The 24,722-nt window shown below is 35.4% G+C and overlaps 1 protein-coding gene across 2 annotated transcripts in view; it reads right to left on the bottom strand.

Annotated features, from left to right (window-relative positions):
- The window catches only part of RIC1 (RIC1 homolog, RAB6A GEF complex partner 1), a 135,003-nt gene that overhangs the window by 18,693 nt on the left and 91,588 nt on the right, over positions 1-24,722 (bottom strand). For both annotated transcript variants that reach the window (XM_037143598.2, XM_037143597.2), the window contains exons 7-15: positions 22,612-22,703; positions 17,261-17,349; positions 11,347-11,491; positions 10,632-10,680; positions 8,896-9,048; positions 6,790-6,987; positions 1,410-1,448; positions 987-1,097; positions 79-168 (exon numbers count right to left, since the gene is read on the bottom strand). In XM_037143598.2, the coding sequence (XP_036999493.2) occupies positions 79-168; positions 987-1,097; positions 1,410-1,448; positions 6,790-6,987; positions 8,896-9,048; positions 10,632-10,680; positions 11,347-11,491; positions 17,261-17,349; positions 22,612-22,703 (966 nt within the window). The remainder of the gene's footprint in view (positions 1-78; positions 169-986; positions 1,098-1,409; positions 1,449-6,789; positions 6,988-8,895; positions 9,049-10,631; positions 10,681-11,346; positions 11,492-17,260; positions 17,350-22,611; positions 22,704-24,722) is intronic.

Here is a 24,722-nt window from a genome sequence, read left to right as displayed (position 1 = left end):
TATTTTTATATAAAATCAAATAGTGCTTAATATCTTTAAAATACAACAGTATGTTATTTTTGAGAGAAAAAAACTTACCTCTTCTTGATGGTCACTTATGTTATAACATGCAAGGACAATAAAATCATTCCACCAGGCTAAGCCACCTGTCACAATCATATTTTGCTCCTTAAAAGAAAATTTAAAAAAATTTTACCTTTATTTATGTAGCCAGAAATTAAAATAATAAAATATTCTAAACAGATAATGAAAGCTGAAGTTATTTCTGCTCTAGTCTCATATTTCCAATTAAGCATTACTCTAGGGCTCTTACTAATGATTCATATTCTATTGAAAAAATAAGCATTTCTATAAGTCAGAAAATACATCATTCTAAATAACTGGGTACCATGCAGCATCATTCTTCCCACATTAAAGGACCTTGGGTTTAAATTCTGGCTTTATCATTTATCACCTAACTCTGAGTCCTAGTTTCTTTTATAAAATGGTTAAGTATAGAGCCCTAACTGGGTTGCTATGAAGATCAATGTGTTAAAATATATTAAAGCATTTTCAAGCACCTGGTACATAGTAGGGACCCATTAAATATTAACTTCCTCTCATTTGATTCATGTAAAATTCAACTGTAACTGTTTTGTGCTACCCGAATACTCGTATCACATGAAGAAAAGACAGGCAGGGAAATAATTTCAAATTTTGTTGTAATTTATTCTGATCACATCTGATGAACTCAACTTGGGACTATAAAAGGTAAATCCTCAAGTATTTGTTTTTAACAAGAATTAAAAACAAACCAACTATCTCAATACAAAATCCTCCTTCAAGTGTTGAGTGCTTTATCAGAATAGACTTAGACATAACCAACATCATTTTTTAATATTTGACTTTATTTCCAAATAAGTAAACAGTGATTGACATTGTAATTATTTCATATTGTAGTCCTCTTACACTCTGAGAAATCAGTTTTTCATTTCAAAAAGACTGACCTGGGTAATGTTTCCAAAAAGTTTCCATTTTTTGGTGAGTAAAGAGTAATGTGCAAAGCCAAACTTGCCAACCACAGCGATATTCTGTCCAAGCTTATCAATAGCTGAAAACTGATTAAAAAAACATTAAAAACTCTTTTTTGCAAACCTGTATACTTTATTATATATAAAAAGCTTAATATTGCACCAGGCAAACAGAATATTATTAAATGAAATGTAAAATGCTGAATTTAAAAATCTGTGTATTTATATACAATTTACATTTGACTAAGTTAAAGATGTTGTACACTAACAATGCACAAAGGACCTAGTATTAAATTGTTTACTTTTATCAATGCACCCACTGAAAGGCTCAATTCCCAGAATGCCTCTTGTGGCAAATGCTATCCAATGAAAGTTAACACCAACAAAATAATAACTCACCCGTATAGGCCAATTGCTCTCTAGATAGGTGCTGGAAATCTATAGAAAATAACACATCAGTTTGGTAAGACTTCTGACATGGATTTAAACTTAAAAGCATTAACATCACAATGTAAGATTCATTTTCTTGTGCAATATTTAAAGTGTTCCAAATATGGGTATTATTAGTAGAGTCCTTAGAGTTTACCATTTGTGTGCCAGCCAGTATCTTCTGACTTAATTATCTCCTTTGTTTAAAGTTTCATTTAATCATTCCACTGTAAGTCTCTAGACATCAGGCCTTTCTTTTTTGTTCTCTACACTGTTTTTGTTTTAAATACTGAATTCAGTAAACACAGACTGACAAGAGTTTTAGAGAAGCACCCGTGGGGCAGCCAAGAATTGTGCAGACAACTGCAGGGTGGGCGCGCTGGTCCCAACTATCCCCATGACAGCCTGACCTAATAAAGTTACGGACGGCCCCAGCAAGAGCTTGGTTTTTGCTTTTTATTATTTTTACACATTTGTGATTAAAAAAGCAATATGCCTATAAAATTTAAACAATACAAAAATGTACAAAGTACAAAATGAAATTGTGTTACATCGTTGCTCAGGGATAACCATTGATTACTTTTTACTCTATCTCTAAAACGTCCATATACATGTAAGATTGTGTATTAGCTACTATTTTTATTGGGGTGTTCAATTTTCATCTATGACAACTTTTAGTGTATTACACATATTAATTCTTTATCTGCAACATAACTAGTAAAAACAGCTTATGTTGACTGCCTGACATCTTTGTTTATGGTGTCTTTGTATCACTCTAACAAGCATTTTCAACTTAATGAATCCTCTGAGCTATCAGTGTAGATTAGATAAATTCTAGCTTTATAGGGACTGTGACCTCTCTGCTAGCCTATTAAGTAGTTTTCGTGAGCACGTGGTGAATGTGGTGTAAAAATTCACAGAACGATAGAACAAGGGAAGTATCTTCTGATCCTGGAATAAGAGAACCTTCAGTTGATTTACTTTCATTTTACTCAAAGAAAAAGTATTACATATTGAAAAAAATAAAGCCAAATTAAAAAGCCAAGTAAATGTCATCAAATCAGTAAGATTCTTTGTGTAATAAGACAAAACAAAAACCAAATAAAAATATGCTGAAAACATCTGCATTAAGTTTGACAAAGTTGATTTAACAAAACCATTTGGTAGACTTCACTTATTATCTAGCAAGCCCACCTAAATTCTAAAATAAATTAATACCTTTTAGTACATTAGAGAATTCTCAACTCTAGTACTGATTTGTGGAAGCCTTCCCCTACAGAATGCTACAACAGTATCACAGTACATGCTTGAAGAATGCTTAACTTGTATCTCAAAGGATATATGATATATGCTGTACCATTCAGGCCAATTAATAAAATTCAATATGATGGGTTAAATTAGTTCAGAATAATGGCAATCTGAGGTAATGATCAGGCAGCAAAAATATAAATTGAAAGTAGTTTTTTAGGAGGCTGTAAGCAAAATTCATTTTTTTGGATGAAGGAAGCAGCCACTGGAAGAGGGATCTAGAGTATAACTGATCCAGCCACTCATGACACTACAAAGACCTCCCTGCCCGCAATGTCTTGGTGTTTTTTAAGTATTTGTGTAATGTGTGGGTGGGTGAAGCATGAGGTAGAGAACTCACTGCCAAAGTGGAAGATTCTAACATGAAGAGTTTCTAATCATGGCATCCTAAGTCAGATCTTATCATACCATCACACTGATAAGTAACTGTGGGGAAAAACACTTTATTCTTTTAACCTCCAAAGTGTTAGGAGGTGCTATAAATGGCAAATGGTTATTTTCACAACTCAAAGTGTAAGTTTAAAATGCTTTATTTCTCATGCAGTTTTGTGTTTGAAGATGCTATAAGATGAGAATAAAAAACTTTTATTTTCCCTAGTAGGTCAACTTTACTGATCTGTGCCACCTGAACTTTGAGCTGTACCCCGAACACTGAAAATAAGCAATGGCAGAAGTGACCTGGTGAGCATTATGCTAAGTGGAACTAGCCAGTCAGAGAAAGACAAGTACCGTATGATTTCACTCATTTGTGGAATCTATTTAATATACAAAATGAACTAACAAGCAACACAGGGACAGACTCACAGATAGAGGGGCAGATTGACAGCTCTGGGTTGGGGGTGGGAGGACTGGGGGGTGGAGGGACTGTGCAAAAAAGAAAAAAACTCATGGACACCAGTGTGGTGGTTGGTGCGGGGGGTGGGGGAGGGCAGGTTGGTGGGGGTGGTGGAGGAGGGTATGGGGGGATAAATGTGACAGGAAGACTTGACTTGGGATGGTGTGTTCATCCCAAGACAATAGGGATGAACAGACAATAAAGACAATAACAGACAATAAAGTGCACAGATGATGTGTTGTAGAATCGTGCAACTGAAACCTGTATAGTGTTACTAACCAGTGTCACCCCAATAAATAAAAAGGACAAAACTCAGGTCAGAGCACAAAAGTCATGCATTACTGGAAAACTCAAGTGCTAAGGTATAGTATCTCTACTCTTAACATCTTAGGATTCTTCAGTCTCTCAAAAAAACTGGATTTTTTCCCTTAAAATCATCCAGCTAAAACCCTGTCTCCTGCCTAGACCACTTTTGTCTGTAGCTGGTGAGTTGGTGAGAGCCCTCTTCCTAGAGGACTTTACCTATGCCAAATACCACAACTGGTGCACAGGAATGACAGTAAATTGTTTATAAATAATATAGCTTTTAAAATCCTCTCTGCTGACATCCTTAACGTAGTGCCTAATACATTGTAGGTGTTATCTCCCACATTTTGTGAAGCTTACTCTTTCCAAATAGTTAGCCAGGTTAACTATAAAACCAATGCTTCAGAACACTGAATGATAATGATTCATTTACCTTTCAGAAATAAGTGTTAGTATTATACAAAATACTGCATATTAAAATAAAATGGCAATCAAAGAAGGAACATACCCTAAAACCACAAGGATGCTATTGTTTCTGTTTTTAATTTCCTATTATTTTTGCTACATCTGTCAACACACTACTCTCAAAATTTAAGTGTGTAGCTAGGAAGACTAAACAAAGAAAGAAACAAAAAGCACCATCTCTACAAGCCATTGCTAACCCTGTTTCTGACAAGTATGCATTTATGATGTTTTAGTTAAAGGAAAAAAAACCACAACATACACTCTTCTAATCAGAAAACTAAGGAATGTAAGGCAGAAGGCTTAAAGAAACAACACATCCAGTTGTCTAGATGAGGAACAGACAGAGAAGCAGAATTAGTTGGAGCTCACTCGATGAAGTCCACGCTGTACAAAAAACATACAAAGTACATCTCACACAAAGCAAGCCACTCTGATGGAGTATGTGGGCACCAATCCTAGAGAAGAACATATGTTGAAGGGGGGAATTAAACAAGCGCCCCCATTTCTTCAGGGAATCATTACTAATGGCTAAAGAGCCTGAAAGGTAAAGCATTAGCACTATATGAACACTGTAAACCATCCTACCAAAACACCACCATGACACTGCATTGACTCATGTGGCTGGAGCACCAACAAACAAAATAAAGGGCAAATCCAAGTAAAAAAAATACTGCCAAGTAGGCATGTTCTAGATTTTAGCTCAAGATCAGCAGCATTCAACATTTAGTACATAGGTTTTAAAATAGGTTAGACTGTTACTTTAATTTATATGATGGTAAGGAAAGTCTGACACTACTCTGTTCACTGTGTGACCTTGAACAAGTCACCTAACTTCCCTGAGCCTTAGTTTCCTCATGTATGAAATCCAGTTGGACTACATGATCTCTAAGGCCCTTCCAGCTCTAAAAATTCTATGAGTCTATTGTAACTTAATTGTTTTGGGAACATAACTCTGGCATTATTTTTATTAGCTTTAAGGAAACAGAAAAACTTAGGTAGAGCTCGAGTTAAACGAGGTCCTTTTTCTGAATATTTTAGATATCTGAAGAACAGAATAACATAAGAATCTTGTTAGTACCTACTTTGTCCAAAGTTGTAAAATCAGTGTTACAGGATTCTAATATGGGATACTTCAGAGGTGGCTAAGAATCACAGAATCACTGAATTTTTGAGCTGGAAGGAAATTCCATTTTTGTTATTGCCTGATGGGTTTTTGAGTTCCAGACCTACCTTCTTTGATCCTCTGCTCTACTTGGCTCTCTGGCAACACAGACCTGGCTAGGCAGAACTGGCATTGATGCTAGGTCAGTGTAGAATGAATAGTTCAGAGTATGGGGAAATGAAAATAGCAGAGAAATGGCTATAGGAGAGAAGGGAGCAGTGGAAAATTTTAGTCAAGGAAGTAGCTGATGCAGTTTTATTTAAAAATTGTTACTAATTATAAAATGGTATGCACATTGTTTGATTTTATGAATTTATTAATTTAAGTACATTTTATTTTAGTGTATACCACATCAATGCAGGAGATATTCCTCCTTTCATTTCACATAATGACCACTCTACTGTCTCTCATTATCTTCATTCAGAGTCAACTGACAGTAACATGGGAGCTGAAGTAAGCGATTAAGGGAAAAGTATAGAATGTAGAAGTAAGGCAAAGAATTGTGGAAACAGAAACTGACTAAAACAAACTAATCCAAGAGTAGGCTCCGATGGACCTAAGACACTTCAGTACCAAAAGGGAAAAGAAAACACTGAGGACTGAAACTGTGTATGAAAATTTCTTTCAAGAAATTTCAATTTATTGATTTATCTTAATTAATTTTAGTTGGTATAAAAATTCAGAATTTTCATATTAAATGCCAATTTATCAGAATTACTACAGCTGCTAATTTAAAGTTGGATCAGAATGAGTAAATAATGTGGAACAAGATTGAATAATAATAAAATTATTAACAATAAGGTTCTATACTGACCCCAAGCCTGCAACTTGGTTTAAAGTCAGGCAATCAACCTCAGTAATTCCCTATTAGAACTACAAGGTCAGCTGCTGCACAGGGCACCAAATCAGTATTGTTACTTCTCATGAAATAACTATTTTTTTGCCACTGCAAATCCACAGAGCTCTATATATTAAAAAAGCTGAAAGTAAAAAAAAAAAAAACAGTTTTGCTCAGCAAGAGGGCAAAACATAAACTTCCAATTTTTGAAACTGCTTACTACCAATGGACTTAAAGCAGGTGGGGACATGCTCTACATTAAGTGGAAAGGAAGCAGAAAACAAGAAAACAAGAACACAGAAAAGCAGAAGAGAGACATGACAGTCAAAAAGGCTTAAACGTTTCTCAGTTTTCTAAAGCAACAGGGACAATACTTAACAATCTGCTCCAGGTGCTTTCTTACCAAGGACTAAATCAATAGTCACTTCAGACTTACTTGTACCACATGCCAATGTCGATGTCCAAGTAAAGTGCTTAAACTCTGAGAGTCAAAACCGCCCTCTGTGAACAAGCCCTTTCCCCGACCGGGTTTAGAGTGTACTGAAGAACTCCTGGGATTCTGGGTTTGTGAGGCCTCTCCACAGTTTAGGTACAACCGATCTTCCCCCTGAAGCAACACTTGCTCTTGGTTACTCTAGATGAGAAGAAAAGGAAGAGGGGGACAAAGAAGGATATAAAAACAAATCAGTATCAGGTGGGAGGAAGTAAGAAAATATATCAGTTTAGCTTTATTATAGGATATGTACCATGTATTTTATTGTTGATTTTCCTCGTACAGGAGATGACTACAAAATGTTCTCATGCATTCTTTTATTTACAAGGAATGAATAATGTCTTAATGATTACTTCCCAGTGTAAAAAAAAATCTTTAAGTCCTTTTATCATATAGAGTCCAAAACATGCCCAGGTTTTACAACTGCTGTTGCAGCACCTTTTATCCCTATTCCAATGTGGCAGTGCTATGAGAGCTTTTCCATCTGAAAACTGAACATAATGACTCATTACCCAAAGTTTACAAATTAGTTTCACATAAAATACCTCACAAGTGGTGGAGTGCTAAGAAAACATGTCTTAAACAGTTAGTTTGTATGTATGCTCACACTCATGTGCCCACAGGCAGGAAGGGGAGGGATTAGGAACAAGGATAACACGATGCTGGGGAATCGTTTAAGCCGCAGGGAGGAAGAACAGCCTCAGTCCACAGTCCTGGTTCAGAACAACCCCATAATCGCTTAATAAATGTCTGGCCAGTACAAAGGACTATCCCAGGTTCTGAGGATATTTAGACAAATTAGACAGTTTCTCTCTTAGTGCTTACACCCTGGTTTTTAACTAGAAGGCCAGTGACCTAGAACATAGGCAGACCACTGGCTACTGAAGTTGAACAGATCAATTTCAGAACAATTTCCCCACCCCAGAACACCTCACCTTTCCCTTGTTGTACAAATGTTCTCTTGATATAAAACTCAAGGGTGCTTTTAAATTACTATTTGGGATGTGGGGAAGGGGAAATACTCTATTCATGTTTTTCTGAGGAATCCTTATTCTTCAACTATAGTAACAACATGGAAGATTCAGGCTATTTCCACATTCATTCTCCATCTATTGTGCATTTGATTGACTGACTGATTTTTTTACAGAGAGGGAAAAGGAGGGAGAAAGAGAGGGAGAGAAAGATTGACGTGAAAGAAAAACATCAATCAGTCGCCTCTCATACGTGCCCTGACCAGGGACTGAACCCACAACCCAGGCATGTGCCCTGATGAGAAATCAAAGTAGCAACCTTTCGCTTTGTGGAGAGATGCCCTACAAAGTGAAACACATGGGTTAGTGCATATGTGGTAAATTTTAACTGCACCAAATATTTAAAAACACACTGGTAGCAGATATTAGGTACGCACTCTTAACATGCAACATATACTATTATTACACACTACCAAAATATAATATTATTTCAGATTGATAAAGCATAAGGAATTTATACAATAATGTGGGTCAGTGTTTCCTAAAAAAAAGGTTCTTCAGGGTGTTTCTTAAGAATTCAGTTATATAATCTTGAGAAACATCGGTTTTTATACACCAACTCCTGGATTTTCATAACGCACATAAGCATATTAAAGACCCTGGAGACCCACAATAAAGAAATCTTTAGAGCTTTAACTCCTTTATTTCACACTTACATGACGATCGAACTTCTTCCTATTCAGTGTAACTGCTATTCATACTTCTCATAAGTAATGCCTGGTGGAACACACTTGGGGAAATGCTATTCTGATAAAAACTAAATTTTATTCAAGTAAATCTGTAAACACTGCTTTTCCTCAAGTTGTGTGTGATCCTTTTTTAAAAAATACCTACTCAAATAAAATTTTGGTGTCAATTTAATAGAAATTAAAAAGGAACACAAGAATCACAGAAAAATACACATATGAAGACAACATGCCCGTTTTAAGAGTATATTCAACACATCTCTTTCATGGGAAGAGTTGAATTCTAGTATGAAAGCCACTAAAAAAAACCAGTTTTAATTAAACACACTTACCATACAAGGGTTTACGGTGAGTGCACTCTTGATAAACTGAAATAGCAGAATGCCAGGCTGTTTAACTATACTTTTGGACTCAGAATCAATTTCAGTATTTTGAGAACCAAATCCGCTGATTACCCACAGGTGATAGCCTTCTGCACCCCAGCTCTTAGAAGGAGAAGGGGGAAAGAAAAGGGCAAGGGGGGAATCAAAACATAAAAAGTTTCTTGTTATTCTTTCTTAGCTTCAAATATTCAAATTCTGAAAAATAACCAACAAGCATTAGTGATGATTTCTGGAGGTTAGAGAAACTACGACAAACAATGCAGACAAGAATCTACATCTATAACAACCACCTACACCTACTACATCTTAGCTATCTCCAGTGGAAACCACCATCAATGTTCTCCACCCAGAACAGAGAAAACAGGACATACCAATCTTAACTCCAAATCCTAAGAAATGCCTACTGCTTCCTGTAACTTCTCCATTAATTTAACTGACTCTCAAATACTAAGAAATTCCTTACAGAGGAAGACCCATGTTACCTAGCTGAAGCTTCACAAAAACATCCAAAATAGGTAGAGTTTTGTGTAGAGCAAAGAACAATGGATTGGAAGCTATGAGACTCAGGGTCTTCATTCCTGCTTGGGTACCATTTTGCAGTATTGCCTTGGCCAACAAATTTGGTTTTTCAGTGTATAAGTTTCTTCCTCTGTAAACTGAGAACATTCAGCCCAGTCAATTTTAATATTTTATAACTAAATTCCATGATAGTTTAATTTTTAATATTAGTGATTTCAAATCTGTAAATCCAAGAAAACAGTAATGGAGAATCCAGGAATTACTACAAAATTTCAAAGGGTAATGGAAATTCTGCTTTCCCATAGTAAAAGTTGTATAAGCTAACTAAAATGCTTATTTAAATTCTTAGTTTGTGACTAAAATTACTGAGGATGATAACACTGGTTGTTGCATGCCATTCAGAAGCATTGATTGGCAGTTACAGAAATGGTATTTGTTTGAAAACTTAGAGTGTGCAGGTGGGGACAGACATCAACTGGGGTCCTTGGTGGTGAAAGTTTGGTAACCACTATTCAAGATAACCATGTAGTTTCAATTCTTCAAGAAAAGGAAGGTCAGAAAATTTTCTCCTATGTAGAGCACTCAAAAGCACTAATTTCACAAAGATGGTACACAGTAAAAAACACTGTTACATAAAGACAGGGGTTATGCCTCACTGCTTTCTAAAGAAACACATGCAAACAGGTAACTTTCATATTGTTATGAAAGTTAACTACAAGTTTCTTGAAATACATTTACAAAAAGTTTAAAAAATATGGTCAAACAGTGCAAAAGTCCATGTCCCCAAGAAAAATAACCAATGAGCATTTCACTTTATGTTCAAAGAAAGGAGGTCATGGGAAGTGGGTGCTGATGAAGTCACACAAAAAATGGAAGTATGTTTAGGAAATACAATGGTCTGGCTTCACTATCGCACCATGTTCACGGAGATGACGGGGCTTGATGGACATATCCAAGCAAAACCAAAATCAAATATTGAAAGTTGAACAGCCTTCTGACTTAAAAAACAAAACAAACCAGAAAAACAACTTTTTTCAAAAAATTGCATAGAAGATTCTGCTGAAACTAAAATAGCTTTGCAATTTTATTCAGACCAATGTCAGAGAAGAAAAAAAGAAAAATCCAAGTTTTCAACACTCTACCAGTATTTTATAGAAAATACTTACCATAGAGTTGATCTTAAGGGGGTCCTTTTTGGTACCATCAGACCTATAACTAAAATAGAACAGAAAATTAAAAAGTCTTCTAATTACATATGATATTTAGCTTTAATTTTTTAAAAATCAAATCGATTTTGTTCCTTCACAACAGAAACCCATACTGCATGAACTGGGAGACTGCCGATTCACACACGTGGGTCCACAGCAGAGGCACCGCCACGCAGGTCCTCAGTGACCTCTTGATGAGACCATGCAGTCTGGGGACACAAGTTCATTTTGTCAGGATGGAGTTCAGACTAATTTACGAAGGGGGCAGACACTTCAATCTACTTCTATCAATCAGTGGGTTAACCTACATTAACCCAAGGAGATCATATAATTTTCCATTTCCTACTAGTTACTTACATGCATGGTTTACCACTCTTTATTAAATAATAAGCTACTTGAAGAAAACCGTATTTAGCCTTGAATCTACATACTATCGTATACATAACAGGGATTCAATTAAGTAAATACATTTTTTTGAATAAACAGTAAGTTTTAAGAGGATGGATGTCTGAATAATCAATACATTCTGAGTAAATCAATTCTGAATCTTACAAATTGTTTTGGGATAAGGGTCAAATAAGGCAAAAGGGTATCTGTATGACACATTTCTGTGTGTGTGTAGTCTGAGAGAAAGTGGAGTTATTTTATCTAAGATTTGTCTTTATTGACTTACGCAAAATCTCCTCCAAGTGTGCAAATGAGCTGAGCTCCAAACACACTCCACAGAGAAAGTCCTCCACATTCCCAGGTCACTGTTACAACACTGTTGTCAGGAGACCATCTGACCAATTTAACAGCTCCTGTTTTGTTCCAAATATCTGTTAAGAAATTGTGAGAAGAGTTAAAAATAAATGATTGCTTTGGAAATACTTACTTTTTAGTCTATATTTTCAAGTTGAAATGAGAACAAAAGTCATCTCTGCTTCAAATAATGAGATGAATCCTGCTCTTTTAGGGTTATTAAAAAAAAAACTGTAAGGACATTAGCCTAGACCTGACCTAAGCAGAACAAACTCAGTGCCCAAGTTATTTATAAGAAATGAAAGCTGTTTGGGGCCACTGTTAACTTGAATAACTACAACTGAGTGTACATTCTTACAAGCCTTCAGCTTTGGGTGAATTGGTTTCTGTAAAACTGAAGAGAGACCTCTGTTGAATGACTTAACACTGAATGTTACAGTATCTTGCAAAGTACAAGGTATTTTAAAATGTAAAATAATATTTTACCACTATCTTCATGGTCCACTGGCAAATATCAGAGGGACCCAAGTTAAAATAAACTAAAGTTTAATCTTATATTAGGATTAAGTAAGCAAACTGCAGCTTGTGTATTACATGTGCTCATACTTTAACTAATAACTGTTCTTTCAATCCCATATACAACTACTAAAAGAGATCATTTCAATGTGTAGTGAAATCGAGTTTCTTTACTGTGAAGTTAAATGAAACATGCCAACATTTCTATCAGCATATCCAAAATATCTATAGTATCATTTGTTTTAACATTAAAATTCTTTTCATTTGGAATATTAATATATTTTTGCTGTAAGTACATTTACTACAAAGGGAAGATATATAGGTTTTAGCTATAGAAGACACATTTGGTTAACAGAGTAAGATTTTTTCCTCTATGTTTGAATCCTCACATTATCAATTCCTAATATAATTCATGTACATGAATAACTGTTATTTATATAGATGAAAACTAAATGGGAACATACAAAAGAAACATAATATATTAGTATACTTTACACTCATCCAGGAGAAACTGAAAACCAAACCAAAACCATACTTTACATAATGAAAAGTAATCCCATGTATGCTGTCAAGAAAAGATGTTAATGATCACTGGAAAGGGCAGGTTAAACAGTACTCCTATTATCTCACATGAATATGTGCACACAGGTACATAATATGCTTATCTAAGCATTATATGCATATTAAAATACAGTTGAAGAGATATATGATGGTGTTTAACCTAGTTTTCAGGTGGCAGGATTATGGGAAATTTACACCTAGCTTATAACCTATAATGAACATAGATTATGATAATGAAAAAATGGTAAAAGTAATCCAAAGACTTTCTGTTACAGATCTGAACTTTCAAGAAAGAAAAGGGACCCCCTTACAACTTATTAAGACAAAGAAATATGGCCCAAATGAAAGAACAGAGCATAACCTCAGAACTAAGCGATGAGGAGACAGCCAACCTATCTGATGGAGAATTTAAAGCCCTGGTAATCAAAATGCTCACAGAACTGATTGAGCTTGGATGAAAAATGAAGGAACAAATGAAAAATACCCAAAATGAAATAAAGCAAAATATTCAGGGAACCAACAGTGACAAGAAAGAAACCAGGATTCGAAGTAATGATTTGGAACAAAAGGAAGAAATAAACACCCAACTTGATCAGAACGAAGAAACAAGAATCCAACAAAATGAAGAGAGGCTTAGGATCTTCTCGGGCAACCCAAAACATTCCAATATCTATATTATAGGGGTGCCAGAAGAAGAGCAACAGCAAGAAATTGAAAACTTATTTGAACAAATAATAAAGAAAAATTTCCCCGATCTGGTGAAGGAAATAGACTTCCGGGAAGTTCAGGAAGCCCAGAGAGTCCCAAAGAAGTTGGACCCAAAGAGGAACACACCAAGGCACATCATCATCAAGTTACCCAATATTAAATATAAAGAGAGAATCCCAAAAGAAGCAAGAGGAAAGGAAAGAATTACCTACAAAGGAGTTCCCACAGGCTATTAGCTGATTTCTCAAAAGAAACCATGCAGGCAAGAAGGGGCTGGAAAGAAGTATTTGAAGTCATGAAAGGCAAGGACCTACATCCAAGATAACTCTATTTAGCTAAGCTTTCATTTAGAGTGGAAGGCACACAAAATAGTTCCCAGCTAAGGTCAAGTTAAAGGAGTTAATCACCACCAAGCCCTTATTATATGAAACGTTAAAGAGACTTATCTAAGAAAAAGATGATCAAAAATATGAACCATAAAATGACAACAAACTCACAATTATCAACAAATGAACCTAAAAGAAAAGAAGTGCAATGAAAACAGAAACTAAGCAAACAACTACAATAGGAACAGAATCAGAGAAATAGACATCACACAGAGGGAGTTCAGTGGGGAGGGGTAAGAGAGGAATAGAGGGGAAAAGGTATAGGGAAGAAGAAGCACAATTAGTAGGTATAAAATACATGGGTAAAGATAGAAAACAGTATAGGAAACAGAGGACTCAAAGAACTTATATGTACAACCCATGGATATGAATTGGGAGAAGGAATGCTGGAGGGTTGGGGGACAGGGTGGAGGGGAGATAAAGGGGGAAAATTGAGAAAACTATAATAGCATGACCAATAAAAAATACTTAAAAAAGTAAAAAAATTAAATCATGTAAGCCTATATTTAAATAATATTTGAAAATAAAACTATTTTCAGTAGCATTTTAAGGGAGACTTATATAACATTAAAAAATACCACTTTATATAAAAACAAAACGAAATGGAAAAAAAGAAAGAAAGGGGTATCTCCAGGAGGAAAAACAAGAGAAAAAACTGAAAGTGAGACTGGTTAGTGCTTGAACCGAGGCAGCCTAGGGCAGGGGTGGAAAATGAGGAGAAAGGTTGGAAACCCAGGAACAGAAGGTTGGGATGAGACCTAGCAATGACTAGGGAGTTGGGGTTTCACATCCCCTATACAGAAATAAAAAGGGGGCCGCAGGCCAGCATGAGTCTGGGAATCAGAATGGAATCTGCTGTATCATGTAAGGACTCTTCAAGTACTGCAACCTATAAAAATCAGCTAATGGAGCCAGAAAAAACAAGGAAGCTTGTCTCTGTTGGAGACATAGGAGGACAATACAAGTCTCCCTACATCTTAAGCAGGTTTACAGCCCCAAGTGATATAACTCAAGGAGGCAGAATTCTCCCACAACAAAGACCATAAGAGTGGGAGGCAGTGAATAACCAAAGGTCAATCTGAAAAACTCAATTCAGTGCTGTCCCACGGAGGCAATCAACAGAACTTCCTGCGATGATGTAAATGTCTTCTACTTGCTTGGTCTCATAGCCACTAGCTACATGTGGCTCTGGAACATTTAGATGTGGCTGCAATTGATGGAATAATGTTTTAATTTTCTTTAATTTCAACTAATTTAAAGAGCCACAGTGGCAGGTAGGTAATGTATTGGACAGCACAACAGAAGTATGGATTTAAAAAAACAACCAGAAGGGCCAAAAACCACAATCAAAATATTACTCTGTTCTTGTAAGTTGCTGCAAAAACTATCCTTAGAGAAAAGAAAACTACAATATGCAGATCTTTAAAGGCTATAGAATAAGAATGATAAAAACTTAAGGAGCAAAGGAGCACAAGAGGGAACAGTATTCCATCTGGTTCGGTTAAAAAAAAAATTCACTTGAGCTGTATCTTGCAAGATAATATATACCCTCCATGTAGAAATAGGGATATTTCAGGTAGCGAAAACATGAGACAAAGACTAACTCTCAAGAACCCACAGGTAATTTGGTAGTTAAATAAAGCATTAAGACTGCAGTTCCTACCCTGTGTGCCAAGGTACTACGCAGCACTGTGGAAAATTCACAAGGGGTCCCAGGATGTTATTTTAAAGAGAAATACAATGATATACGGGGGGGGGGGCCAAAAAAACCAGAATTATCTTTGGGAGGGCCAGCCCCTTGCCTTATAGGCTTCTCCCACTAAGTGAGTGTTCTAGGAACCTCTCTGTATCACTGTACTAGCTGGCATTGTTGTGAGAGGTTGCATTTGGCTTCAGAGAATGTTTTTTGAAGATTCTTTCAAAATGTTTCCCCATTTCACGATGTTTGATTTACGAGTACACCTGCCCACACAGCTGAGTATGAAGCGGTTTTTGACCAAAAGTGGCGTGACCCATGTGCTCCACCCTCCCTATTCACCTGATCTTACCCCAAGCAACTTTTGTTTCCCTAGATGAAAAAAGTCCTCAAAGGGAGATGTTTTGCCAATGTGGAAGAGGTGAAACAAAAAATGACAAAAGCACTAAAAAGCATCAAAATTGACAAGTTCAAAAACTGTTTTGAGCAGTGGAAAAAAGTTTTGATAGGTGTATTGCATCAAATGGAGAGTACTTTGAAGCTGACTTAAGCTTAAACATGTAAGAATAAATACACAATTTTTTATAAAGAAATTCCATTTTTGGCCTCCCCCCTCATATATATCCGTTGGACACAGTGTAAACCATTAGCTCCCAACAGTCACAACATAATGCACAGTTGTGCTATGTTTATTTTGATATTTTACCCATCTTTGTGAAGATGGGTATTTAGATTTTCATTAAAAAAGTGAAGTGTGTGAAAATCAATGTGGAATAGGAAATGTGAGTGGCTGTACCCAATCTGACTCCAAGGTTTGAGAATCTTTGAGAACCAAGGTCTGAGTGTCCAACAAGCACACATGTCCTGTTAGAAAAAATACTACAGAATAAAACTATTTTTCTTTCCATGTATGTATATTATTTTTTGAAAATACTACTAGGTTGCCAGGACATAGATATGTATGAAGTTGTTTAGAACTACATACTTAATAAACAGAACTTTGGGTATTCCTTTTAACATAGGATAAAATTATGGAGACACTAAGGCCAGAGTGAACCAAGAAATAATGTCAGAGAGATCTGGCAAAAGACCGTACTTGCTACATTTGTGGCAAACACTACTGGTTGCTGAGTCCAACATCTATTCCCATCCTCGCTCTCCTTTGCCTACTTCTGCCATGAAGTCTTGGAAAAGCCTGAATGTAGTGACATAATTATGGCCAATTGGAAATAAGTGGAAGGAAGACAGTTGGAGCAGGTAGCAAGTGGAACTGCTTCTAAGAAAGTTTTTGCCTTAACTCTTCCCTCACCCCCCCCAAAAATGAAAAGGTATGACCTGTTTCCTCCTTTCTTCTTGACTTAAATGCAGACATAATGTTTGGAGCTCAGGAGTTACCTTGTGAAGGAAAGGCCAAATGAATGCCAGCAGCAGCTTACCTCTGGATGTCTTGCTATTTGAGACAATAAATTCTATTTGTTTAAGCCACAGTAAGTTGGGCTTTCTTTCAGTTTCAGTCAAAAGCATTTCTAATGTCATGGACTTTAAACTTAATCTTGTGGACAGGATTCACAAGTCACTAAGGGATTCAGAAAGAGACTTTTGTTTCATTTATTGTTGTATATCCAGCATTTAGAACAGTGCCTGGACTGTATAAAGTACTCAGTAAGTGCTTGTTGAATGAATAAATTGAATTGGAAGGGAAAAATAACAGAAGCAATGAAATCAGGTCAGAGAATAGAGCAGAGTCCTGAGGAACATAGGGGCTAAAGCTAAGTAAGGACAGACAGGACTAAATGAAAGGATAAATGTAGTATCCCAGGAGTCTCTCTAGTTACATAGAAATCCTTGGATCATATAGAATACTGTTTATGTTTTAACATTATTTGACCTATAGCATGCATCATTTGAAATGAGCATTCACTACACATACCTATAAATTAAAAATGTTAAAATATAAGGAGGAAAAACAGAGGACTCACCAGGATATTGTTTTGCTGTTAACTCTAGTTTATGAGACAGCAGCATAGCTCCAGTGGTGTTATCTATCGTATAAACCTGTACAGAACCACTGTAAAAATAAGCAAACTTTCAGTTAAAAAAATGCAAACATAAAAAGTATTGTCATGGGAACTCTTACGTACTACTGGTAGAAATATGAACTAGAACAAAACAATTCTGTTAATAATTTGTAGTCATCTCATAAATCTGAACAAATGCATATTCTGTAATATAGTAATTTCCTTTAGATACATCTCAGAATATACCTGTCATGTAAATGTTCATTATAGTATTGTGTATAAGTGCAAACTGTGGAAATCTGAATGCTTAAGAGTAAGAGAAGGGAAAAATGAACTCTGGTATACTGCTGTAGTAACATACTATCTAGCACTGAAAATAAATTTGGTTATACGCATTAAAATAGATAGCACAAACATATAATTCTGTTTCTACACAGTAAAAACACTCAAGACATAGTAGTTAAAGTATATTTGTGGTAAAAATGCAATGAAGACCTAATGTATCATACACTAACTGCAGATCAGTGACTGCACTGGTGAGGAAAGGGGGTTTAAAGAAGAGGGGCAAGCAGGGGGCTTCGTCAGCACTGGTAATGTGCCCTTTCTCATGTTAGATAATAACTTATACAGATTTTCATTTTATTTTTATATCACATTACTTTTTAAGTCTATGCATGATACATGCTCTTTTGTGTATAAGGTATATGCAATTATTTTACTTAAAACAGCTTTACAGGGGTCAAATTTATAAAGGACCAAAAACCAAAACTAAAAATCTATATTACTTCTGGACTTCATTTCAAAACAAAATAATCATTAAAAAACTGTCTGTTTATGGAGTTTCTAGATGAAAAAGTTAACACAAATATTGTTTGTAAAATATTTCTAACTCCAAGACTGCTCTGCACAGCTTAGGACAGCACTGGACTGTGACTGCCAGAATGCCTGGCATTTGTGCACATTCCTTTGTGGCCGGAGAAGTCAGGTGGTTTCCCCTCAGCAGCTCAGATCCATTTCCAGGCAGTTCCAACTCTTCTCAAGGGTTAGGAAGGGGACAAAATAAAATACTTGCAATAATAGGCCACCTGAAGTTATCCCACAGCTCATTAACGCTGTTTATAATTCTTTTTTTCTCTATTTTATTTCAGATAACTTCTCTTGCCACATTCGTCAAGTTATTAACCTTTTCGTCTGCCATGCTCGATTTGGGTCTTCTTTAATATCTTCCATGTTTCAGCTAAATACTTGAAAGGGACCCTCTATATATCTCCGGAGTTCTTTCTTTGTGTCACCCTCTCTTTGGCATCTGTCCTGTGAGCTTTAGCTGCTTTGGTCTCCTCAGACTCTCATTTCCACCTACTCAACTCAAGGAATCTGGCAGGTTCTATCTTCCAACCTAATGCTACAACCTAAAAACTCTCTCAAAGTAATTAAAGATGGGCAGTTGTAGAGTTTTCTTATTTTGTTTCTCATCTTTCAGGGATCACTGTCCTTTCTTGCTTGATGTCCTATTTCTTGAACTCAAAACACATATTTTTGTCCACTGTCTTGTTTTTTAGGTGGAAGAGAAAGTCTGACCTTTTATTCCATCTTAGAAGCCAAATGTCTATAATATATATCTTTGCAGACTACCTGCCCAACCAAACACCTTGCTGAAAGACAACACTAAGTGGCTAGCAGGTTTTTGCTTTGCATCTGGCAAACTGTCAAGTACTAATTCTGGGTTGCTGAAATCTAACAAGTTAGTGAGGAGTCCAAATATTTCTAATATGAGTAGGTGCTAAGTCACTACTTATAAAGATTGAAAATTAACCTTTTATGTATTCTATAGTGCCCATACTCTTTAAATTATTTTTTTCATTTCCCATCAGCCCATTATATGAACAAAATTTTTAAGTTTACTTTTTTATTTTTTTAGAGAAAGGGGAAGGGAGGGATAAAAAGAGAGCAAGAAACATCAATGTGTGAGAGATCCATTGATCAGTTGTTTCTTGCATTGTCCCAACTGGGTACTGGCCCACAACCCAGGTATGTGCCCTGAATGGGAATCGAACCAGAGATCCTTCACTTTGTGGGATGATGCTCAACCAACTGAACCACACTGATCAAAGCAAGAAAATTTTTTCATTAAAAGACACTGATTATTAATCTCAAAGCAAACAATATCTCTATAGTGCAGATATGACTATTATCACCATAAATGATCAAATTTAGCAGCATTAATAGTGGGACAACTTGCCCTGGCTGGTGTGGCTCAGTAGATTGAGCACCAGCTTGCAAACCAAACGGTCACCAGTTTGATTCCCAGTCAGGGCACATGCCTGGGTTGTGGGCCAGGTCCCCAGTAGGGGCACGTGAGAGGTAACCACACATTGATGTTTCTCTCCCTCTCTTTCTCCCTCCCTTCCCCTCTGCCTAAAATAGATAGATAGATAGATAGATAGATAAACAGATAAATAAATAAATCTTTTAAACAAAAATAGTGGGGCAACTCAACATTATTGCTGTATATTCCTATTGCCATAGGAAGTACACAACATCATGTATTGCAAAAATGTTTAACCATAATCTAAACACACCTTTAAATATAAAGGCAAACATCTGATTATAAGACTGATCACTTACAAACTGGCATCCTAAAGGAAAGGGGGCTTCTTACAGAATTCTAAGGACAGCTACAGCCTAGTGTTCAATGCAATTAATGCTGGTAAGTGATGGCAAATCAGATCTAGAAGCTGCTAGCCTGTTATGCTACACAGCTACAATCACAAAACTTATACCTGAGGAGGGCTGGTACTCTCTGAACCAGTGAAAACTGAGATGACTGAAAGGCAGAAGGCCAAGATTCTACCTTCACTATCCTGGGGGAAGGGCTAGAGTGCCTCTCCTGGACTCTCACAGCTGGCCTTACTAGGCCCCTGGCATTAGCCCTGAATGTAGGTGAAACTGCACATCTGGGACTGCTCATGTCTCTGTGAGCTTCCTACTCACTGAAATGGGCTTAACAAGAACCAGCTTCAAAGTTCCAGTCATTACAGGTGTTAGAAAAACTAATTAAATTTCATGAAGAAAGAAGACAAATTCAGAATGTAGGGCATTCTATGAATAGCTGTCATGGACTCTTAAAAAAGTTAATGTCATAAAAACAAAAAAAAAAGTGTGAGGATTGTTATACATAAAAGGCAACTAAGGAATCATAACCACATATAATTCATGATTTTGACTGACTGGAACAAAGGAGCTATAAAATAAATTTTGATTAATTTCAACATGTATTGAGTATCAGATCTCAGTAGTGATTTATCATTAATTTTCTCATGTGTGATGAAGGTATTAGGTTTTTATAAGAGAATGTCTCTTTATGAAAACCAAGAAATAATTTAAATGTCTATTAACAGCAAATCAAATAAATTACAGCTAATTCATACACTGGAATACTACTTATAAATCAATCAAAAAATATTTCCACAACTGGGAAAAAAACACCCAAAATATTTCAGCTACTGGCAAAAAACATAGATAAATTTCATAATGTTGACAAAAAGAAGATTCATAACATGGAATATGCTTCTATTCATATAAAGTTCAAAATCATGTAAAACTAAATTATGCTTTTTAAGAATGCATACATAGGTGGTAAAATTATAAAGACAAGAAAATGATTATCACAACAGAAAGTTGGTTAACTTTAAACTAAGTCAGGGAAGGGACATAGTTGTGATTAGGATGTAGCAAGAGTAAAACTTATAGTGACCTCCAATTCTGTTTCTTGACCCAGCTGTGAACAGATGAGTGTTTGTATTACAATTACTTATAAAACTAGATACTTGGATTATGTACTCTCCTGTGAGCATGTTTTTACTTTACAATATGAAATTTAAAAAGGATATTATAAACTTTATGCCAATATATTTGACAGTGTATATGGAAAAAACAATTCCCAGAAAAACAGAAACTGCCAAATTTACTTAGAAAGAAACAGCAAATAAGTATCTTTTAAAATGTCTATTAAAACCAAATTAAACCAGTAATACCAAAAATTCCCTTAAAGAAAATTCTAGGCTCAGATGGCTCAATTAACAAATCTGACCACACATTCAAAGATGAACAGAAAAGAGAAAGAGTAACGACCCTTCCTCAACTGTTTTATGTGACAAGGAGAGTTACAAACCAGGACAGTAAGAAAAAGAAAAAAATTGTAGGCAAAATATACTCATGAACAGTGATTTTAAGATTCTAACTAAAATGTGACCAAATAAAATCCATGAATATGAAAACACTTTTTCTTCTTTCTTGTACTAAGCTAAATTACTTATATTTCTACAATTTACCTCAGTAAAAAGCAGTGTGATGAGGACAAAAGATTCCTCACTTTACAGAGATTACTGAGAATATAATAAAGACAGTAATTTATACATGTGTATTACTTATGTGAAAAAGATAGGACACTTGTAGCTGGAGATTATACAAATGTATGTTCTATAGAAACACTAAGTTTCACTTTTAGAATGAAATGGAATTTTATATGTAAGGAAGTTTTAAGACTAAAGAGCATTATACATACTGTAAGGCATTATACTCTAAGTACTTGATACAGGGTGAGACAAAAGTAGGTGTACAGTTTTTCATATGAAAAGTAACAAAGTAATTAATAAATAATAACAGAAGAATAAACTGTGTTTCACATACTCACAACTGTAAACCTGTTTTTGCCTCACCCTGTATAATCTTTTTACTTGAGCTAAAATATAAGCTTGACAGGGAGATATATTTGCTGTTTCCTAATGTATCCCAAGTGCTTATATCTGTGCCTGGTACACAGAAGACACAAAGATATTGTTTGCATAATTTGTATTCTATTTTACTTCTAAAACATGTAGTATTTGAATTAAAGCAAAAAACTATTTTATGTATGAGCTTTCAATTTTCTCCTTAACTAAAGCAACCCCCACTAATTCAAAGACAATGTCAACAATGATGTCTTAAAAAAGAAAGGATCATTTAAAAAAGAAAAATAAAGTATCTTCCAGATTCTGTTAACCAATAAAGAACCTAAATTTTAACTGACTTAATTTTTTAAACTTGTAATTTAATTTCCTACCACTGAAAATCTCACTTTTACTAATTATCTCCAAAATCTGCTTTTTAGATTTGTTTGTTTCAATCCAATAAAATACTTTTAGATTTCTACTAAGGCTGGTTCATAAGTTACAATGAACTGACAGAGTTTACAAGTATAAGAAGAACATCTGATGTTTAAAAAAATTACTTTTGGCAATAATGCTTAAAACGCAGAAGTCTGTATCAATTACCTTGCACAACCAAATGCCATCAGTCGATACTTGTTATTTACTGCTACACAAGTCCCATCAACAACATCTTGTGGCCAAACTCCATGAAGCTGCTATAATAAAGAAAAACAGTTAAGGTTTAAAAAGTATTCTCCAATATACACTGTAATTGGTATAATTCTCCTTCAATAAACATACAGTTTCATAAGGCTTTATTTTGTTTGGTTTCACCTAGATTAAAAAATATTCCATCAGGACTACCTTAATTTTCTTCCTTAAAACAATTTCATTAACTGAATTCAATAAATATCCTCCAAATGAGCTCAGTCCAGTGCTGGTCTATTTATAAAAGATTAAAAAATGTATAATTCAATCTCTAAATTTGAATTAAATGAAGATGATTTTCCTGTCAGGATACAAACCTCTTGACTGCATAAACTATCTCCAATTTGCTATTATTATTCATGTGGTCACCTAGTACATATTGTTTAACTTCCCAATCAGTGGGAATTGGTGAAATTTATTTGGTATATTCTGCATAGTGGTTAGACAATCATACACACTTTATAAAGTGTTCCCCCTGGTATTTCCAGTAATGAACTGACACCATACATAGTTATTACAGTATTATGGACTATACAAAGGTCTGTCCAGAAAAAGTACAGCCATTGTTAATATAACGAGAATGGTTTGCATGACATGGATGTAACCCAGCAGCCAATGAGAGTGGACTGGAATGTGCATGCATAAACAGAGACAACTTCACTGTACTAGTCCGTGGGGACAGTAGGCACCACTGAGTGAATATATGTATTGTATGGCTATCACATTCAAAATGACTGAGTGAGTAGAGCAACAAATCTCCATCAAATTTTGTGTTAAGCTTGAATATTCCTCTGTGGAAACTATCTGGATGATTCAGAAGGCCGCAGCAGTGGGCAACTGGTGATTGCCAGCTTCATCATGATAACGTGCCTGCTCATGCATCAAATCTCATGCAGTTTTTTTGGGTTTTTTTGCATAACATCAAATCACCCAGGTGACTCAGCCCCTCTACAGCCCAAATTTGGTGCCCTGTGACTTCTGGCTTTCCCAAAACTAAAATCACCTTTGAAAGTGAAGAGACTTCAGATTCTCCATGACATTCAGGAAGATACAACGAGGCAACTGATGGTAACTGGGCGAACTGTGTGAGGTCCAAAAGGCCTACTTTGAAGGGGACTGAGGCACCATTGTCCTAAGTACAATGTTTCTTTTATCTTCTTCAATAGATGTCTGTTTTTCATATTACATGGCTGGATACCTTCTGGACAGGCCTTTTATTTCCTACGCTGTACTTTACACCCCCATTATTTGGTATCTTCTTCAGAAGTAATTCATGATTTGTTAATTGCTTACTATTCCCTATTATTCCTTTGCCTTACGGTGTGACAGTTAATAGCATGGTATCTGGCCACCTGACATACACCTCAGGTCTATCTTTCATTTGCTGAAATGATTATTTCACCTTTACAAGCTTCAGTTTTCTTACCTGTAAATTACTTACCTTTTAAGAGTGTTCTGAAGAGTAAATGAGACTGTACATACATGTAAACCACTTAATACAATGACTAGCATTCAACCAATTCAGCAAAAATGAATGACACTATTATTAAATTTATGCTATTTTATTTTGAATACAGATATAGAATAGACTCAGCTCCATTGCCTGTTTTGCCAAATCAAGGGCATCTTAGATTACAAATTCTAAGGCAAAGGTCATCACGACAGTTTAGTAAGCACAAATAACAGCACACTACAATGCACTCTTTTTATTTTTAGATGATCCTAGTAGCAAATATTAGAAGACCCAATATAATTAAGACTTTTTGAAATATAATGCTACAAATTTTATTTGATTACCAAATAAGCTATATAACCTACTATCTAAACATGGAATACTTGCCTCTTTTTGTGGAAAATTTATTTTTCAATTTTAATAATAAAACTGGCATTATTTTAGGTAACAAAAATGGTAAAGATGGTATTGAGCATTATTTCGTTGCATGACTTCTTAGATTGAAATTTTTTCTTGTAACAAGTACTTTTTTTTAAATCCTCACCCGAGGATATGCTTTTTGATTTTTAAAGAG

Source organism: Artibeus jamaicensis, unplaced genomic scaffold, assembly GCF_021234435.1.
Source record: "Artibeus jamaicensis isolate MK-2021 breed Jamaican fruit bat unplaced genomic scaffold, CSHL_Jam_final scaffold_1964, whole genome shotgun sequence".
Taxonomy (NCBI): domain Eukaryota; kingdom Metazoa; phylum Chordata; class Mammalia; order Chiroptera; family Phyllostomidae; genus Artibeus; species Artibeus jamaicensis.
Note: the sequence above shows the minus strand (reverse complement) of the source record. Positions and strands in the feature narration are given on the sequence as shown.